The 16,943-nt window shown below is 51.1% G+C and overlaps 1 protein-coding gene across 1 annotated transcript in view; it reads right to left on the bottom strand.

The window, feature by feature from the left end:
- Positions 1-253: 253 nt before the first annotated feature.
- aamp (angio-associated, migratory cell protein) overlaps positions 254-16,943 on the bottom strand; it is a 53,007-nt gene continuing 36,317 nt past the window's right edge. The window contains exon 11 of the mRNA XM_085986943.1: positions 254-500. Coding sequence (XP_085843069.1) covers positions 425-500 — 76 coding nt within the window. The 3' untranslated portion in view covers positions 254-424. The remainder of the gene's footprint in view (positions 501-16,943) is intronic.

Here is a 16,943-nt window from a genome sequence, read left to right as displayed (position 1 = left end):
TCCCAGGGCAGGTACAGCACGGGGTTAGATACAGAGTAAAGCTCCCTCTACACTGTCCCATCAAACACTCCCAGGGCAGGTACAGGGGGTTTGATACAGAGTAAAGCTCCCTCTACACTTCTTTCTATCTATGTGGACCAGTGCCGAGAGTCCCAGATGGTGGTACAGATCGAACCTCCTTCAACAACTACACCAGGCTGTTTATCGTTTCGTTCCTGCCTCTGTCCCAACACATTTTTTTAAACTAAAAGCAAAAAATTCAGACATTTTAATTTTTTTTTTTACAAAAAGTGAGTCATAATCAGAAAGGATAGTCCCTGTTTCACAGCACAGTCCAGGTCACACAAGGTGCTGCAGCAACCCAGCCTGTGAGGTGGGGACAGCGGGGGGGGGGCGAGGGCGATTAAATGCGACAAAGCTCGGTCTACCGCTCCGGCCGCTGTAGGTAGAAGACTTTCACTGTCCGGTCTCCTGAAGCAGTGACGATCACAGATGCCTCCCTGTCGGGGGGAAAAGAAACCACAGAGTTACATCAAGAAAAATTGGGAATGTGGGAAATATGAACGATAAACAGAAAACGCTGAGAATACACAGCAGGGAATAACCAGCTTCTGGAAAAGAGACCGGTTAGTGTAAAGTGAGGGGGAAAAGTTGTGGCAGGTGGGGAAGTGTGAGGTCATCCACTTTGGATGCAAGAGTGACAAATCGGAATATTTTCTAAACGCTGGGAGCCGTGGAGGAGCAACGAGATTTTGCACAAGTCACTAAAAGCCAGTGCACAGGTACAAAAAATAATGAAGGCGGCTAATGGAATGTGGCCTTTATCACAAGAGGGCGGGAATACAAAGGGGAGGACAGAACGCTTCAAGCTATACAGAGCCTTGGTCAGACCCCATCCTGCAGCGACTGTGTACAGTTCTGGGCACCGCACCTCAGGAAGGGCGTATCGGCCTTTTGGGAGGGTGCTGGGGGTGCAAAATGATAAAGGGATTTGCTAGGGTAAATACAGAAATTATTTCCACTGGTGGGGGGAGTGCAGAACAAGGGGGGTAACCTAAACATTAGAGCTAAGCCATAAAGGAGGGAAATCAGGAAGCACTTTTCCCACACAAAGGGTAGAGGAAATCTGGCACTCCCTCCCACAAAGGGCTGTGGGTGCTGGGGCTCAATTGAAATGATCAAGGCTGAGACGGAGAGATTTTGGTTGGGTCAGGGTAGCGAGGGCTAGGGAGCAAGGGCAGGTAAATGGAGTCGAGGTACAGATCAGCCTGGATCTAATATAATAGTGGAACAGGCTCGAGGGGCTGAATGGCCTCGTCCTGTTCCTATGTTAGTGTTTCGGACGGAGCCCCTGAATCAGAAGCCTGTGGGTGGGTGGGTACAAGCCTGTCACTGGCAGGGAGGGAAATTTGAGGGGGTGGATTAAATGCAGCAAAAGAAGCTGATCGCACAATGTTAACGCGTACCGGCTTAAGTGTGATCATTTCCTGCCCGTCATGGGTTTCGACATCCTCAATGTGCCTGTGAACCGCACTCCCCGTCAGCTGGTATTCAGCAGACATTTAGGGCAACAGGGCGAAGAGATAAAATCTCTCCGAGCAGCTTACTGAGGGAATTACCTAGTCCTCACCCCATTGCACCTGCTCCATAAATGCTGGCGGCAGTGGTCCATTTAAAATGCTGTGTGTCTGCAATGGCACGGGGGGAGGGGGGAGGTAGTAGCATCACTAGGTGGGTAGGGGTAAGGTTGGGGAAAGTGATTAGAGGAACTTAGGAATTGATAGACGAAGAGAGTCTACGATCCATCGGCAGGAAACTCTCTTTTAACCGGCACCTAAATCCGGAAATCTCTGTTAACCGGCAAAATTCAGGAGTAGGTTCAGGTAAGTTTTACTTTATATTAGTGGCCGTGTAACCGGGGTTCCTGCACCTGTGGCCGTGTAACCGGGGTTCCTGCACCTGTGGCCGTGTAACCGGGACTCCTGGATCTGTGGCCGTGTAACCGGGGTTCCTGCACCTGTGGCCGTGTAACCGGGGTTCCTGCACCTGTGGCCGTGTAACCGGGGTTCCTGCACCTGTGGCCGTGTAACTGGGGTTCCTGCACCTGTGGCCGTGTAACCGGGACTCCTGGATCTGTGGCCGTGTAACCGGGGTTCCTGCACCTGTGGCCGTGTAACTGGGACTCCTGCACCTGTGGCCGTGTAACCGGGGTTCCTGCACCTGTGGCCGTGTAACCGGGGTTCCTGCACCTGTGGCCGTGTAACCGGGGTTCCTGCACCTGTGGCCGTGTAACCGGGGTTCCTGCACCTGTGGCCGTGTAACCGGGGTTCCTGCACCTGTGGCCGTGTAACCGGGGTTCCTGCACCTGTGGCCGTGTAACCGGGGTTCCTGCACCTGTGGCTGTGTAACCGGGACTCCTGGATCTGTGGCCGTGTAACCGGGGTTCCTGCACCTGTGGCCGTGTAACCGGGACTCCTGCACCTGTGGCCGTGTAACCGGGGTTCCTGCACCTGTGGCCGTGTAACCGGGGTTCCTGCACCTGTGGCCGTGTAACCGGGGTTCCTGCACCTGTGGCCGTGTAACCGGGGTTCCTGCACCTGTGGCCGTGTAACCGGGGTTCCTGCACCTGTGGCCGTGTAACCGGGACTCCCCCACTGACCAGAGGAAATAGTTTCTCTCTCTCGACCCTATCAACTCCTTTAATCATCTTAAACACCCCTTAATCTTCTAAACTCGAGGGAACACAAGCCCAGTCTATGCAACCTGTCCTCATAATTTAACTCTTTTAGCTCCAGAATCTGTGTTGCGCTCCCTCCAAGGCCAATATACCCTTCCTAAGGTGCGGGGCCCTGAACTGAACGCAGTGTCCAGATGGGGTCTGACCAGAGTTCTGTACAACTGGAACATAACTTCAACCCCTTCGTATTCCAGCCCCCTCGAGCCAAAGGCCAACATTCGATCAGCCTTTTAATACAAGATTACTTCATGTACCTGCCCACTGGCTTTTAGTGATTTCTGTACATGGACCCCTAAATCTCGCTGCTCCTACACAGTTCCCAGCTTCTCACCATTTAGAAAATACTCAGATTTATTTTTCTTGTGTCCAAAGAGTCACACTCCCCGACATTGAACTCCCTCTGCCACAGTTTTGCCCACTCGCTCGATCTCTCAATGTCCCTTTGCAACTTTCTGCTCCCTTCTCCACTATTTACTGTGCCTCCGAAGTAGGTGCATGATAAACAATAATAGGAGTTTTCGACTAATCATGACAATCAATCTCTATCAATTAGCAAAGAAAACCCCCAGCACTGATTTACCAGAACGATACCCGGACTCCAGGGGCTAAATTACGAGGAGAGATTACACAAACTAAAGTTGTATTCCCTGGAATTCAGAAGGTTAAGGGGTGATTAGAGTGAAGTTCTCAGGATATTAAGGGGATCAGATAGGGTAGAGAGAGAGAAACTATTTCCGCTGGTTGGGGAGTCTAGGACTAGGGGGCATAGCCTAAAAATTAGAGCCAGACCTACTTATACAGGAAGCACTTCTACACACAAAGGGTGGTAGAAGTTTGGAACTCTCTTCCGCAAACGGCAATTGATGCGAGCTCAATTGTTAATTTTAAACCGGAGATTGATAGCTTTCTGTTAACCAAAGGTATTAAGTGTCAAAGGCGGGTACGTGGAGTTAGGTCGTAGATCAGCCATAATCTCATTGAATGGCGGAACGGGCTCGAGGGGCTGAATGGCCTCCTCCTGTTCCTATGAGAGCGCGTTGGGAACCATAGGTCCAAAGTCACCCGATCTTCCCACTGCTACACTCACCATTATAGAAGGGAGATAAACTATTATGTCACACTAGAACTAGAGTAAGTAGTGTTTAAAGGGAAGTAAGGTCCCTAAGAGTATTTAATATTCTTTCATTTAAAGGGAGTAAATTAAGGGTAGGACATGGCAGGGCAGCTCGGCAGCGTGGAGTGCCCCTCCTGTGCTATGTGGGAAGTCAGGGACACTTTCGGTGTCCAGGGCAAACACATGTGCAGGAAGTGTCTTCAGCTGCAGCTACTCGAAATCCGCGTTTCGGAGCTGGAGCTGCGGTTGGAGTCACTGTGGAGCATCCGCGAAGCTGAGATCTTCGTGGTTAGCACGTTTAACGAGGTGGTCACACCGCAGGTAAAGAGTGCATAGGCAGACAGGAAATGGGTGACCGCCAGACAGAGTAAAAGAACTAGGAAGGTAGTGCAGGAGTCCCCTGGGTCCATCTCCCTTTCCAACAGATTTTCCGTTTTGGATACTGTTGGGGAGATGGTTTCTCAGGGGAATGCAGCAAGAGCCAAGTCTGTGGCACTGCGAGTGGCTCAGCTGCACAGGAGGGGAGGAAACAGAGTGGGAGAGCAATAGTGATAGGGGATTCTATCGTAAGGGGAACAGATAGACGTTTCTGTGGCCGCAGACGTGACTCCAGGATGGTTTGTTGCCTCCCTGGTGCCAGGGTCAAGGATGTCACTGAACGGCTGCAGGGCATTCTGAAGGGGGAGAGCAAACAGTCAGAGGTCGTGGATCACATTGGTACCAACGACATGGGTAGAAAGAGGGATGAGGTCCTGCAACAAGAATTTAGGGAGCTAGGTAGCAGATTAAAAAGCAGGACCTCAAAAGGTTGTAATCTCTGGATTACTCCCGATGCCACGTGCTAGTGAGTATAGGAATAGGAGGATAGAGCAGATGAATGCATGGCTAAGTAGTTGGTGTAGGAGGGAGGGCTTTAGTTTCCTGGATCACTGGGTCTGCTTCTGGGGAAGGTGGGACCTGTACAAGTCGGACGGGTTGCACCTGAACCGGAACGGGACCAACATCCTTGCGGGGAGGTTTGCTAGTACTGTTGTGGAGGGGTTAAACTAACTTGGCAGGGGGATGGGATATGGAGTGGAGCTATAGTAGGGGATGATGCACTGCCAAATATAGAGGAAAAAACAAGTCAGCCTGGAAGGCAGAGCAAATATGTAACGGCACAAGGGAGTATGGCAAGGCTGGATGGCATTTATTTTAATGCAAGGAGTCTTGCAAGTAAGGCAGATGAATTGAAGGTGTTGATGAACACATGGGAGTATGATATTGTTGCTGTCACAGAGACATGGTTGAGGGAGGGGCAGGACTGGCAGCTCAATATTCCGGGATATAGAATCTTCAGGCGAGACAGAGGGGGGTGTAAAAGAGAGTGTGTCGCAATATTAATCAAGGAGTCAATTACTGCTGTAAGGAGGGATGATATCTTAGCAGGTTCCTCTAATGAGGCCATATGGGTAGAACTTAAAAACAAAAAGGGGGCAAGCACTTTGCTGGGAGTGTACTTTCGGTCCCCAAACAGTCAGGGGGAGATAGAGGAACAGATATGTTGGCAAATCTCAGAGAAGTGTAGAAATAATACGGTAATAATAGTAGGGGATTTCAACTTCCCCAATATTAACTGGGATAGTCAGAGTGTGAAAGGCTTAGAGGACCGGAATTCTTAAAGTGCATCCAGGAGAGCTTTTTGAGCCAGCATGTAGAAAGTCCTACAAGAGAGGGGGCGGTACTGGACCTAATTCTAGGGAATGTGGCCGGGCAAGTGGTAGATGTGTCAGTAGGAGAGCATTTTTGTGACAGTGACCATAATTTGGTGAGATTTAAGGTAGTCGTGGAAAAGGGCAAAGCTGGACTGGAAATAAAGGTTCTAAATTGGGGGAAGGCCGATTTTAATGATAAGGCAGGGTCTGGCCAAAGTGGACTGGGATCAGCTACTTGTAGGAAAATCCACATCAGAGCAGTGGGAGTCTTTCAGAAAGGAAATAGAGAGAGTACAACGCCAACATGTTCCCGTAAAGGTCAAGGGTGGGACCAACAAACCCAGGATGTCAAGGGATATACAAGAATGGATTTGGAAAAAAAGGGAGGCTTTTGGCAGATACTAAGGACTGAAAACAGTGGAAGCCCTAGAGGAGTATAGAAAGTGCAGGAGAGCGAAGAGGGGGCATGAAAAAACACTGGCGGGCAAAATAAAGGAAAATCCCAAGGTGTTTTATAAGTATATTAAGGGCAAGAGGATAACCAGGGAAAGAGTAGGGCCCATTAGGGACCAAAGTGGCAATCTGTGTGTAGAGCCGGAAGATGTCGGTGAGGTTTTAAATGAATATTTTGCATCTGTGTTCACTGTGGAGAAGGGCGATGTAGGCATAGAAATCAGGCAGGGGGATTGTGATATACTTGAACAAATTAGTATTGAGAGCGAGGAGGTACTAGTGGTTTTAGCAGGCTTAAAAGTGGATAAATCCCCAGGCCCCGACAGGATGTATCCCAGGCTGCTGTGTGAGGCAAGGGAGGAGATTGCAGGGGCTCTGACACAAATTTTCAGAACCTCTCTGGCCACAGGGGAGGTACCAGAGGACTGGAGAACAGCTAACGTAGTACCATTGTTCAAGAAAGGTAGTAGGGGTAAACCAGGGAGTTACAGGCCAGTGAGCCGAACATCAGTGGTAGGGAAATTATTGGAAAAAATTCTGAGGGACAAAATTAGTTTCCACTTGGAGAGGCAAGGGTTAATCAGGGATAGTCAGCATGGCTTTGTCAGGGGGAGATCATGTCTGACCAATTTGATTGAATTTTGAGAGGGTGCCCTGATTTCAGAAATCTGAATGACAACCAAAAACTCCCATTCCTACTGGGAGAGGAGAGAAGCTGTATAACACTGGCGGCACGCTATGTTACAGCTTGCCATGAACAGAGAGCCAACCAGTAAACTAAGAAAAGAATATATATAAACAATGCGAATGTATATTTATACACTCAGGGATATACCTGTTTATACACTGTATGAATAGAACTGCGTTTATGTGGTAAACCATAAATGTATTTTGATGCTTTGGCAACATAAGATGTAACTTATCATGCCAATAAAGCGATTTGAATTGTGAATTGTGAATTGGGTGACTAGATGTGTGGATGAGGGTAGTGCAGTTGATGTAGTCTACATGGACTTCAGTAAGGCTTTTGACAAAGTCCCGCATGGGAGACTGGTCAAGAAGCTAAGAGCCCATTGGATCCAAAATTGGCTTAGTGGCAGGAGGCAGAGGGTGATGTTCGAAGGTTGTTTATGTGACTGGAAGCCCGTGTCCAGTGGTGTACCGCAGGGATCGGTGCTGGGTCCTTTGCTGTTTGTAGTGTACATTAATGATTTAGATATGAATGTAGGAGGTATGATCAGTAAGTTCACAGATGACACGAAAATTGGTGGAGTGGTAAATAGCGAGGAGGGAAGCCTCAGGCTACAGGACGATATAGAGGGGATGGTTAGATGGGCAGAACAGTGGCAAATGGATTTTAACCCTGAAAAGTGTGAGGTGATGCATTTTGGGAGGACTAACAAGGCAAGGGAATACACAATGAATGGTAGGACCCTAGGAAAGACAGAGGAGCAGAGGGACCTTGGTGTGCATGTACAGAGATCCCTGAAGGCAGCAGGACAGGTAGATAAGGTGGTTAAAAAGGCATATGGGATACTTGCCTTCATTAGCCGAGGCATAGAATATAAGAGCAGGGAGGTTATGATGGATCTGCACAAAACGTTAGTTAGGCCACAGCTGGAATACTGTGTGCAGTTCTGGTCGCCACACTATAGGAAGGATGTGATTGCATTGGAGAGGGTGCAGAGGAGATTCACCAGGATGTTACCTGGGCTGGAGCACTTCAGCTATGAAGAGAGACTGGACAGGCTGGGGTTGTTTTCCTTGGAGCAGAAAAGGCTGAGGGGGGACCTGATTGAGGTGTACAAAATTATGAGGGGCATAGCTAGGGTAGATAGACAGGAACTTTTCCCCTTAGTAGAGGGGTCAATAACCAGGGGGCATAGTTTCAAGGTAAGGGGCAGGATTAGAGGGGATTTGAGGAAAAACTTTTTCACCCAGAGGGTGGTTGGAATCTGGAACTCACTGCCTGAAAGGGTGGTAGAGGCAGGAACCCTCACAACACTCAAGAAGCATTTGGATGAGCACTTGAAATGCCATAGCATACAAGGCTACGGACCAAGTGCTGGAAAATGGGATTAGATTAGACAGGGCTTGATGGCCGGCGCGGACACGATGGGCCGAAGGGCCTCTTTCTGTGCTGTATGACTCTATGGCCTAGAAATTCAGTTGGTTGCGCCAGCCATTAGCGCCTTAGGAGGAGTAGATGTCGGGCGCTAGGCGGGTAGCGCCCGGGCGCAGCGCGAACTGCGCCTCGCCCCAACTTCACTAGAGATTTAGCGCCGGCGCAAAGTCTTTGCGCACGCTCAGCTGCACGCGCAGATCATGACGTCATTTCCTCATGCAACGCCCTTTGTGCGCCCCCAACCGGAACTTCAGTCGCGCCGCCCCATTGTGCGCCTGGCGCCCCTAGCGACTGTTAAGTGGAACGGTGATCAGCCGATGCGGGGCGCGGGGGGCGCAAATTAAAGGGCACTCATCCTGCAATATAAAAGGCTGCCATATTGCAGCACACCTTCTTGCGAAACGGATCTTTGGAGAGAGACCAAGGTAGATAGCTTTCTGCTTTGGCCCAGCACTCGGACAGGTACTTCTGGCTTCAGGCCACAGCTTTCAAAAAGTTTTTGCCTTCATTGACATCTCATTGTTTGCCAGCATATTATGGGGGCTGCAATGGGTGTCAACGCTGGCTTTCTCAATTACATCCAAAGGGCTCACAGACGCCGTGAGAGAGTGGCAGCCCTGGCTAGACGGAGAGGGGGCAACAGGCGTTGGCAAAGGAGGCCTTACCCAGCCAGGGTATACCGCCAGCAGTTCTCCTATCTCAACATGTCTGAGGAGCAGTGTGTTCGGAGGCTGCGATTCAGAAGGGACGTGGTCACAGAGATCTGCCAGCTGCTTGCCGTTGATCTGCAGCCACAGCTGAGGAGCAGGACGTCTCTGTCGGTGGCAGTGAAGGTGGCTCTCAACTTTTATGCCACCGGCTCCTTCCAATCCGCTACTGGGGACATTGCCAACATCTCCCAGTTCGCCGTGCATTGCTGCATCCGCCAGGTCACCAATGCCCTTTTCCAAAGGAGACGTCAGTTCATCTCCTTCTCCATGGCCCTTGACAAGCAGCAACAGCGTGCAATGGGCTTTGCAGCATTCGCGGGCTTCCCCATGGTGCAGGGCGCCATTGACTGCACGCATGTGGCTTTGCGGGCACCTCTGGAGAATGCCGAGGATTACCGCAACCGGAAGGGCTACCATTCGCTGAACGTACAGCTGGTGTGTGACCACAGGCAGCTCATCCTAGCTGTCAATGTCCGCTTTCCAGGCAGCAGCCACGATGCCTTCATCCTGCAACAGACTTCTGTGGCAGACATGTTCCAGGCACAGCCTCGCCCACGAGGATGGCTTATCGGGGACAAAGGCTATCCTTTGTGTACCTGGCTGATGACCCCGCTCTGTGCACCCAGCACCCCTGCTGAAGAGCGATACAACGAGAGCCATCAAGCGACCAGGAACATCATCGAACAAACAATCGGCGTCCTGAAGCAACGGTTCCGCTGTCTCGATCGTTCCGGTGGAGCCCTGCAGTATTCTCCGGAGCGAGTCTCCCATTTCGTGGTCGTTTGCTGCATGCTGCACAACCTGGCTATCCGCAGGACTCAGCCACTGCCACCACAGATTGGAGGACCACCTCAGGAGGAGGAGCAGGAGGACCAGCACAGGAGGGAGGCACAAAGTGCAAGGGCCGCCCGTCGCCGGCTTATTGAACGTCGGTTCTAGGCCCCCTCTCAGGGACTGGCTTGTGCCAATGTCAGCAGATGAATGTAGCCGCTCCACAAGCCCTCAGCCGAGCAGGGCAACCAGGACTTAACCAAAAAACCATGGACACTGCAATTTAAGAGCAAAAATTTATTGAAAACCTCTGCCCTTCCCACATTACATGCTCATGTGGAGAAGCCCCCTCCAAAAACACAAAACTACCAGTCTCGGCCTTACAAAAAGAAAGAAAGACACCAGTCTCGGCCTTACACAAATAAAGATAGACACCAGTCTCGGCCTTACACAAAAACAACTGCACCAGTGTCGGCCTTCCAACAAGCACCAAGCATTTGTGCATACCTCTACTTTTTGCCCTGCGAGGGCGATGCCTTGCGCATCCTTGCCTGGCCCCTGCCCGCCCTGCTGCTCCTCCTCAATGGGAGCCCAGTGGCTGCAGCAAGGCTGGGGGAAGGCTGCTGAGGGGCAGATGGCGAGACGGCAGTTGCCCTTGGGGGTCGGCCTGCACCAGCTCCGGCCTTGGAGTGGCCGGCTGCTGACTGCTCCAACTCTGGCTGGGCGGCAGCACTGTGTCCAGCAGCTCCTGGCAGCTGCAATGGCGGCGTGGCAGTGTCGGCTGCAGGAATGGTGGCAACCTGGCAGATCGCAGGTGCTCGCTGGTCGCCTGACACATTGGCACTCGCACGGGCCAGCACTGCAGCATGTGCAGCAAACAGCTGAAGGACAGACTGCTGGGCTGCTGCTGCGCGGCGAGTGCCCTGGCGATGCCTGGCTGATCCAGCGAGGGTGGCAGCAGTTAGTGCCCGTGTGGCCCTGGTCTGTGTCCGCATCACACCAGCCAGTGAATGGACGGCACGACTGAGCACTTGGCTAGAAGCCGACTGTGCTGCCGCGAAGTCCTGCAGACTCCTGGCCTGTGCTGCCGCGATGTCCTGCAGACTCCTGGCCTGTGCTGCATTGATGTCCTGCAGACTCCTGGCCTGTGCTGCATTGAACTGTTCCAGACTCCTGTCCTGTGCTGCACTGAATTGTTGCAGACTCCTGGCCTGTGCTGCCCCGAATTCCTGCACACTCCTTGCCAGTGACTCTATGGAGTCAGGCATCCTTCCCACTGCAGCCATGAGCTCAGTGTGCCTGCGCTCAGCCTGGACGGCCATTTCCTCTAGGAGGCGCACCTCCTCTGCGCTCACCGTTGCAGGACTGGAGGCCGCACTCACCCTCCGGGGAGAAGGCTGCCGAGCTTCCCCACCCCTCCCGCGTTGCTGCAGGCTGCTGGGCCCCGGAGCTTCACTCTCCTCCGACCCTTCCCCCCGGCTCCCCTCCAGGGAAGACGTGTCCCCTACATCGCCATGGGCTGGCACGGCTGAGGGTGGCACTGATGGGCCGGCTTCCTCTTCCTCCTCCTCGTCTTCCGAAGGGCTGACAGTGGCAGCTTGAGGGCCCGCCTCCTCACCTGGCGATTCACCATCTGAAAGCAGGAAGGCACAAAAGTAGCTTTAGAGTGAGGACAGGGCGGCAGCGAGGGAGGCATGAGTGGTGCCATTCACCGCATTGGTCGGACAGTGGCAAAGGATGCTGATCTGATGCGCAAGTGGAACGAGAGAGGTCCAAAAGGTGATGCCCTTACCATTGGTGTCCAGAACAGGGTCGGCATCTCCAGTGGCGACGGGGCCAATCAGCCGGCCTCCCATAATGCGCTCCACACGCTGGTCGAGGTCGGAGAGCTCTTTGAGGTCAGGACGGCCTCCCCCGGTCTCAGTTTGGTTGCGCCGGTTGTGCGCAACCTTGGCCTGCAAGAGAAAGGACGGCCTCTAAGTACAGTGTGTAGCCCTGATCTTGTCTGCACTGCCTCCCATGGTCGAATAGCTAGTACAGTGTGTAGCCCTGATCTTGTCTGCAATGCCTCCCATGGTCGAATAGCTTGGACAGTGTGTAGCCCTGATCTTGTCTGCAATGCCTCCCATGGTCGAATAGCTAGTACAGTGTGTAGCCCTGATCTTGTCTGCAATGCCTCCCATGGCGAATAGCTTGGACAGTGTGTAAAGTGCTGAATGTGCAATTGATTTTCATGCCAGTCCCATAGCTGCTGGATGAGGGCTGGCCATTAGGGCTTTCAGGTCCCTTTGCCCATAATGTGAGGTGCACATGCAAGGATCAGGAGGACACTGGAAAGGGTACTCACCCTGACAACCCGAGTGAGGTCGTTGAACTTCTTCCGGCATTGCACAGGAGTCCTGGCAACCACGCTGTTGGAAGACACCCTGTTGGACACCTCCCTCCAGGCTTTCCGGTAAGCGCTGGGCAGCGGCCTCTTGCCACCTTCTGGGAACAAAACATGGCGCTTGCGCTCCACTCCGCCAACCAGCAGCCTCAGGTCACCATCACTGAAGCGCTGCGCTCTCTCCCTGGCCTTCTCCATAGTCCTGGGCGTTGTACAGGTGAAGCTGAAGTGGTCAGGCCTAGGTTGAGGGCTTCAGTGTGCAGGGCGTGGCAGGCAAACAAATCCACCCTCCCCCTTTAAGAGATGACCGGCGCCAGAGTGTCTGCCGTCAATCAAGAACTCGCCGCACCTGCGCTGCGCCCGGCCTCGGGGGTATCGCTCAGCACCGCCGGCTTAGCGCCTAAAGATAGTCGTGCATCGCCTGTTTTTGCGCAGCAGCAATCTCTTGGGGCGATGCGACTGAATATCGGCGAAGGGGGCGCGACTTTGCGCCGGGCGCAAACTTTAGCGGCCGCCCGACTTTACCGCCCCAAAAGTGGCTATACTGAATTTCTAGGCCTATGACTCTAACCCTCGAGAATTATTTAGTCACACAGTGGGAGCTGGCGCAGACTTCTTTTCCCACTAAAAGCTAAACTAGTTATGATGCAGAAGTAGTTACTAATATCATCCCACTACAATGATTGATGCAGGTTAAAGGCCTTGGGAAAGGGTCACAGAGGTTTGTAAGTTTGACACAATTAAAAGTAAAACATCTGAAAGCTCATCCCAGGCAATGAGTGTGTTTTTGGAATGCAGAGACTGGAGCAGCTGCTCTGTGCCTGTAACCACCCACAAAGTGTGGTTTTTTTCTGGGTAGTATTGGGTGAGGCAGGAATCGAATCGTACACCAGAGAAGGAGGCCATTCGGCCCAGCGTGCCTGTGCCGGCTCTTTGAATGAGCTATTCAATTAGTCCCACTCCCCCGCTCTTTCCTCGTAGCCCTGCAAATTTCTCCTTTTCAAGTTTTTAGCCAACTCCCTTTTGAAAGTTACTATTGAATCAGCTTTCAGGCAGCGCATTTCAGATCACAACAACTCGCTGCGTAAAAAAAAATTCTCATCGCCCCCTAGTTATTTTACCGATTACCTTAAATCTGTGTCCTCTGGTTACCGACCCGCCTGCCAATGGAGACAGTTTCTCCTTATTTACTCCATCAAAACCCCTCGTAATTTTGAACCCTCTATTCAATCTCCCCTTAATCTTCTCTGCTCTAAGGAGAACAATCCCAGCTTCTCCAGTCTGTCCACATAACTGAAGTCCTTCATCCCTGGGACCAGTCTAGTAAGTCTCCTCCGCACCCTCTCCAAGGCCTTGACATCCTTCCTAAAGTGCGGTGCCCAGAATTGGACACAATACTCCAGCAGTGATTTATGTGCTGGCCAGGACACCAAGAGAACGCCCTGCTCTTCTTCCAACAGTGATACGGGATGTCCAACTTTCCTCCTCCGACAGCGCAGCACTCCCTCAGTACAAGCAATGGAGTGCCGGCCTGGACTGAGAGTTCAAGTGGGGCTTGAAGCTGGAACATTCGGCCCAGAGGTGAGAGTGCTACCGATTGCGCCAAGCTGGCCCCAACAGAAATGAATGAAACTTGGAATTTTGCACCACGATAGGAATCTTTTCGGCCCACTGTGCTTGTGCTGGTTCTCGGACAGAGCTACCCACTTACTCCCATTCCCCTGCCCTTTTCCCCCATTGCCCTTTTAAATTTTTCTTCTTCAAATATTTATCCACTTCCTTTCTGAAAACTATTATGGGTTCTACTTCCTCTCCAAACGTCAGCCTTTTGAAACGTTCCCTTAATAGCAGCCTCACATCCAGGCAGCGACGGTTAAAGCGGCGGCAGTCTTAAAGTGGTAACGCCCTGGGCGTGTCCCCACTCCGAGCTGCAGGAAACGTGGAGGGTCCATTTTTTTATAGAAGCCTGCGCACAATAAACTGTTCAATGTAGCCACAGAGCACGGGCTCAAACTCAGGTGAACTGATTCAGATTAAACAAGCTCGCACAGAGGACCGGGACAACGCACAACAGACAACTTTCAAGACTGAGATCGCTTGACTTTAGTTAGGCCAAGGGTGTCAAGGGATATTGAGCTAAGGCGCCATGATCTACTCGAATCGCAGAGGAGGCTCGAGAGGCCGACTCCTGTTACTATATATACTTAAGGCTCCTACATTCCTATATAGTGCCGCGAAATTAAAGACAGAGCTGAATAGTTTTACTTGTAAACTCATTCTTGGGATGTGGGCGTCGCGGGAAGGCTGGGATTTATTGCCCTCGATGCTCTGAGAGATGGTGGTGGGCCTTCTTCTGGAACCACTGGGTGGTTTGCTACAACGGAATGACTTACGAGGCCATTTCAGAGGGCAGTTAAAACTCAACCACATTGGTGTGGGACAGGAGTCACGTATAGGCCCAGACTGGGTAAGGACGGCAGATTTCCTTCACTAAAGGACAGCAGTGAACCAGTTGGGTTTTTATGGTAATCCAGCAGCTTCATGGTCACTTTTACCGAGACCGGCATTTTATTTCCAGATTTAAAATAAACTGACTTCAAATTCTCAACGTGCCCACGGTGGGGGTTGAACTCATGTTCCCTGGATTACCAGTCCAGTAACAGAACCACTACCCTGCCCTGCTTTGGTGAAAGAGGTTATTAAGGGGTGTGAGCGTGTGAGACGGGATGCTTTGAACCTTGGGACCAGCGAGATGGATTGCATTGGATCTTTCCCAGTCATATAGAGTCATAACGGCACAGAAGGAGGCCATTCGGCCCATCGAGTCCGTGCCGGCACTCTGTAGAGCGATCCAGTCAGTCCTATTCCCCCGCTCTATCCCCGTAGCCCGGCAAGTTTATTTCCCTCAAGTGCCTATCCAGTCTCCCCTTGAAAACATTGAGTGTCTCCGCTTCCACCACTTCCGTCGGCAGCGAGTTCCAGGTCCTCACCACTCGCTGCGTAAAAAAGTTTTTCCTCACGTCCCCCCTGTATCTCTTGCCCAAAACCTTAAATCTGTGTCCCCTAGTCCTTGTACCATCAATTAGTGGGAACAGCCTTTCCCCGTCTAGCCTATGCAAACCAGTCATAATCTTGTACACCTCTATCAAATCACCCCGCAACCTCCTTTGCTCTAATGAAAACAAATCCAGCTTCTCCAACCTGTCCTTGTAGCTAAGATCCCCCATCCCCGGAACCATTCTGATAAATCTCCTCTGCACCCTCTCGAGGGCCTTCACATCCTTCCTCAAGTGTGGTGACCAGAACTGGACGCAATACTCCAGTTGTGGACTAACCAGCGCTTTATAAAGGTTCAGCATAACTTCTCTACTTTTGTACTCAATACCTCTATTTATGAAGCCCAAGATCCCATATGCTTTGTTAACCACTCTCTCAATATGTCCCGCCACCTTCAGGGACCGATGCACATTAACTCCCAGGTCCCTCTGTCCCAGCACACTCTTTAAAACTGTGCCATTAAGTGTATATTGCCTCTCCCTGTTCCTTCTGCCAAATTGCATCAGCTCACACTTCTCTGTATTAAATTCCATCCACCACTTGTCTGCCCATTCTGCTAGTCTTTCTATGTCCTGTTGCTGTCAATTGGTATCATCCTCACTGTTTGCCACACCTCCAAGTTTGGCGTCATCGGCAAATTTAGAACTTCTACTCTATATTCCAATATCCAGGTCATTTATATATATCAAAAAAAACAGTGGCCCCAGCACTGACCCTTGGGGAACACCACTGTCTACCATCCTCCAGTCTGAAAAACAGCCATTTATCACAACTCGCTGTTTTCTGTCCTTAAACCAATCCCTTATCCAAGCTGCCATTGACCCACCTATTCCATGAACCTCAATTTTGTTAACCAGCCTTCTATCCTTACACCCTTTCTTAAACAATGGCGTCACATTTGCCACTTTTCAATCTTCAGGCACCTCCCCCGCATCTAGGGAAGATTGGAAAATTATGGCAAGCCCTTCCGCTATCTCCTCCCCCAATTCCCTTAGCAGTTTGGGATGCAAGCCATCTGAACCAGGCGACTTGTCCACTCTAAGCATACCCAGCCTTTCTAGTGCATCCTGTCCATCAATTTTCACCCCTTCCATTGCTTCTACCTTTTCCACTTCTACCGATAGTTTGTCAGCATCCACCTCCTTAGTAAACACCGATACAAAGTACTCATTGAGTATTCTAGCCTTGCCCTGCGCCTCTAAGCATATATCACCTTCTTTGTCTCGAATAGGCCCCACCCCGCCTCTTACTACCCACTTACTGTTTACATGCTGGTATAAGATTTTTGGGTTCCCTTTTATGTTAACTGCCATTCTACTCTCATATTCTCTCTTTGCCAATCTTATTTTCATCTTCACATCCCCTCTCAACTTATTGTATTTGGTCTGGTTCTCCCTTGAAGAATTCACCTGACATTCATCATACACCCTCTTTTTTTGTTTCATCATCTTCTCTATCTCCCTCGTCATCCAAGGAGCCCTTGCTTTGGTTCCCTTACGCTTCTCTCTTGTTGGAATGTACCTAGCCTGTACTTGGAACATCTCCTCCTTAAAGATCACCCATTGTTCTGTTACAGAGTCTTTGGTTCCATTTACCCTGGCTTGCTCCTTTCACATCCCATCGAAGTTAGCCCTATTCCAGTTTTGAAGTTCCACTCTAGATTGTTCCTTGCTCCTCTCCATTGCTAATCTAAATCTTATGATACGATGATCACTCGTACCCAAGTGTTCTCCCACAGACACTTGGTCGACCTGGCCCACCTCATTCCCCAGCAATGCCTCCTTCCTAGTTGGGCCAAGAACATAATTGTGGTGTATGTGCCTTTAAGAGCAATGGTGGTGTATGTGCCTTTAAGAGCCCCAGGTGTGCGTAATGCCAGTAATTGCCACTTGGGCT

This window comes from Somniosus microcephalus, chromosome 4 (assembly GCF_052327205.1).
Source record: "Somniosus microcephalus isolate GS21.2 chromosome 4, FLI_Smic_1.0, whole genome shotgun sequence".
Classification (NCBI taxonomy): Eukaryota; Metazoa; Chordata; class Chondrichthyes; order Squaliformes; family Somniosidae; genus Somniosus; species Somniosus microcephalus.
This window is presented reverse-complemented; position numbering and strand designations above follow the sequence as displayed.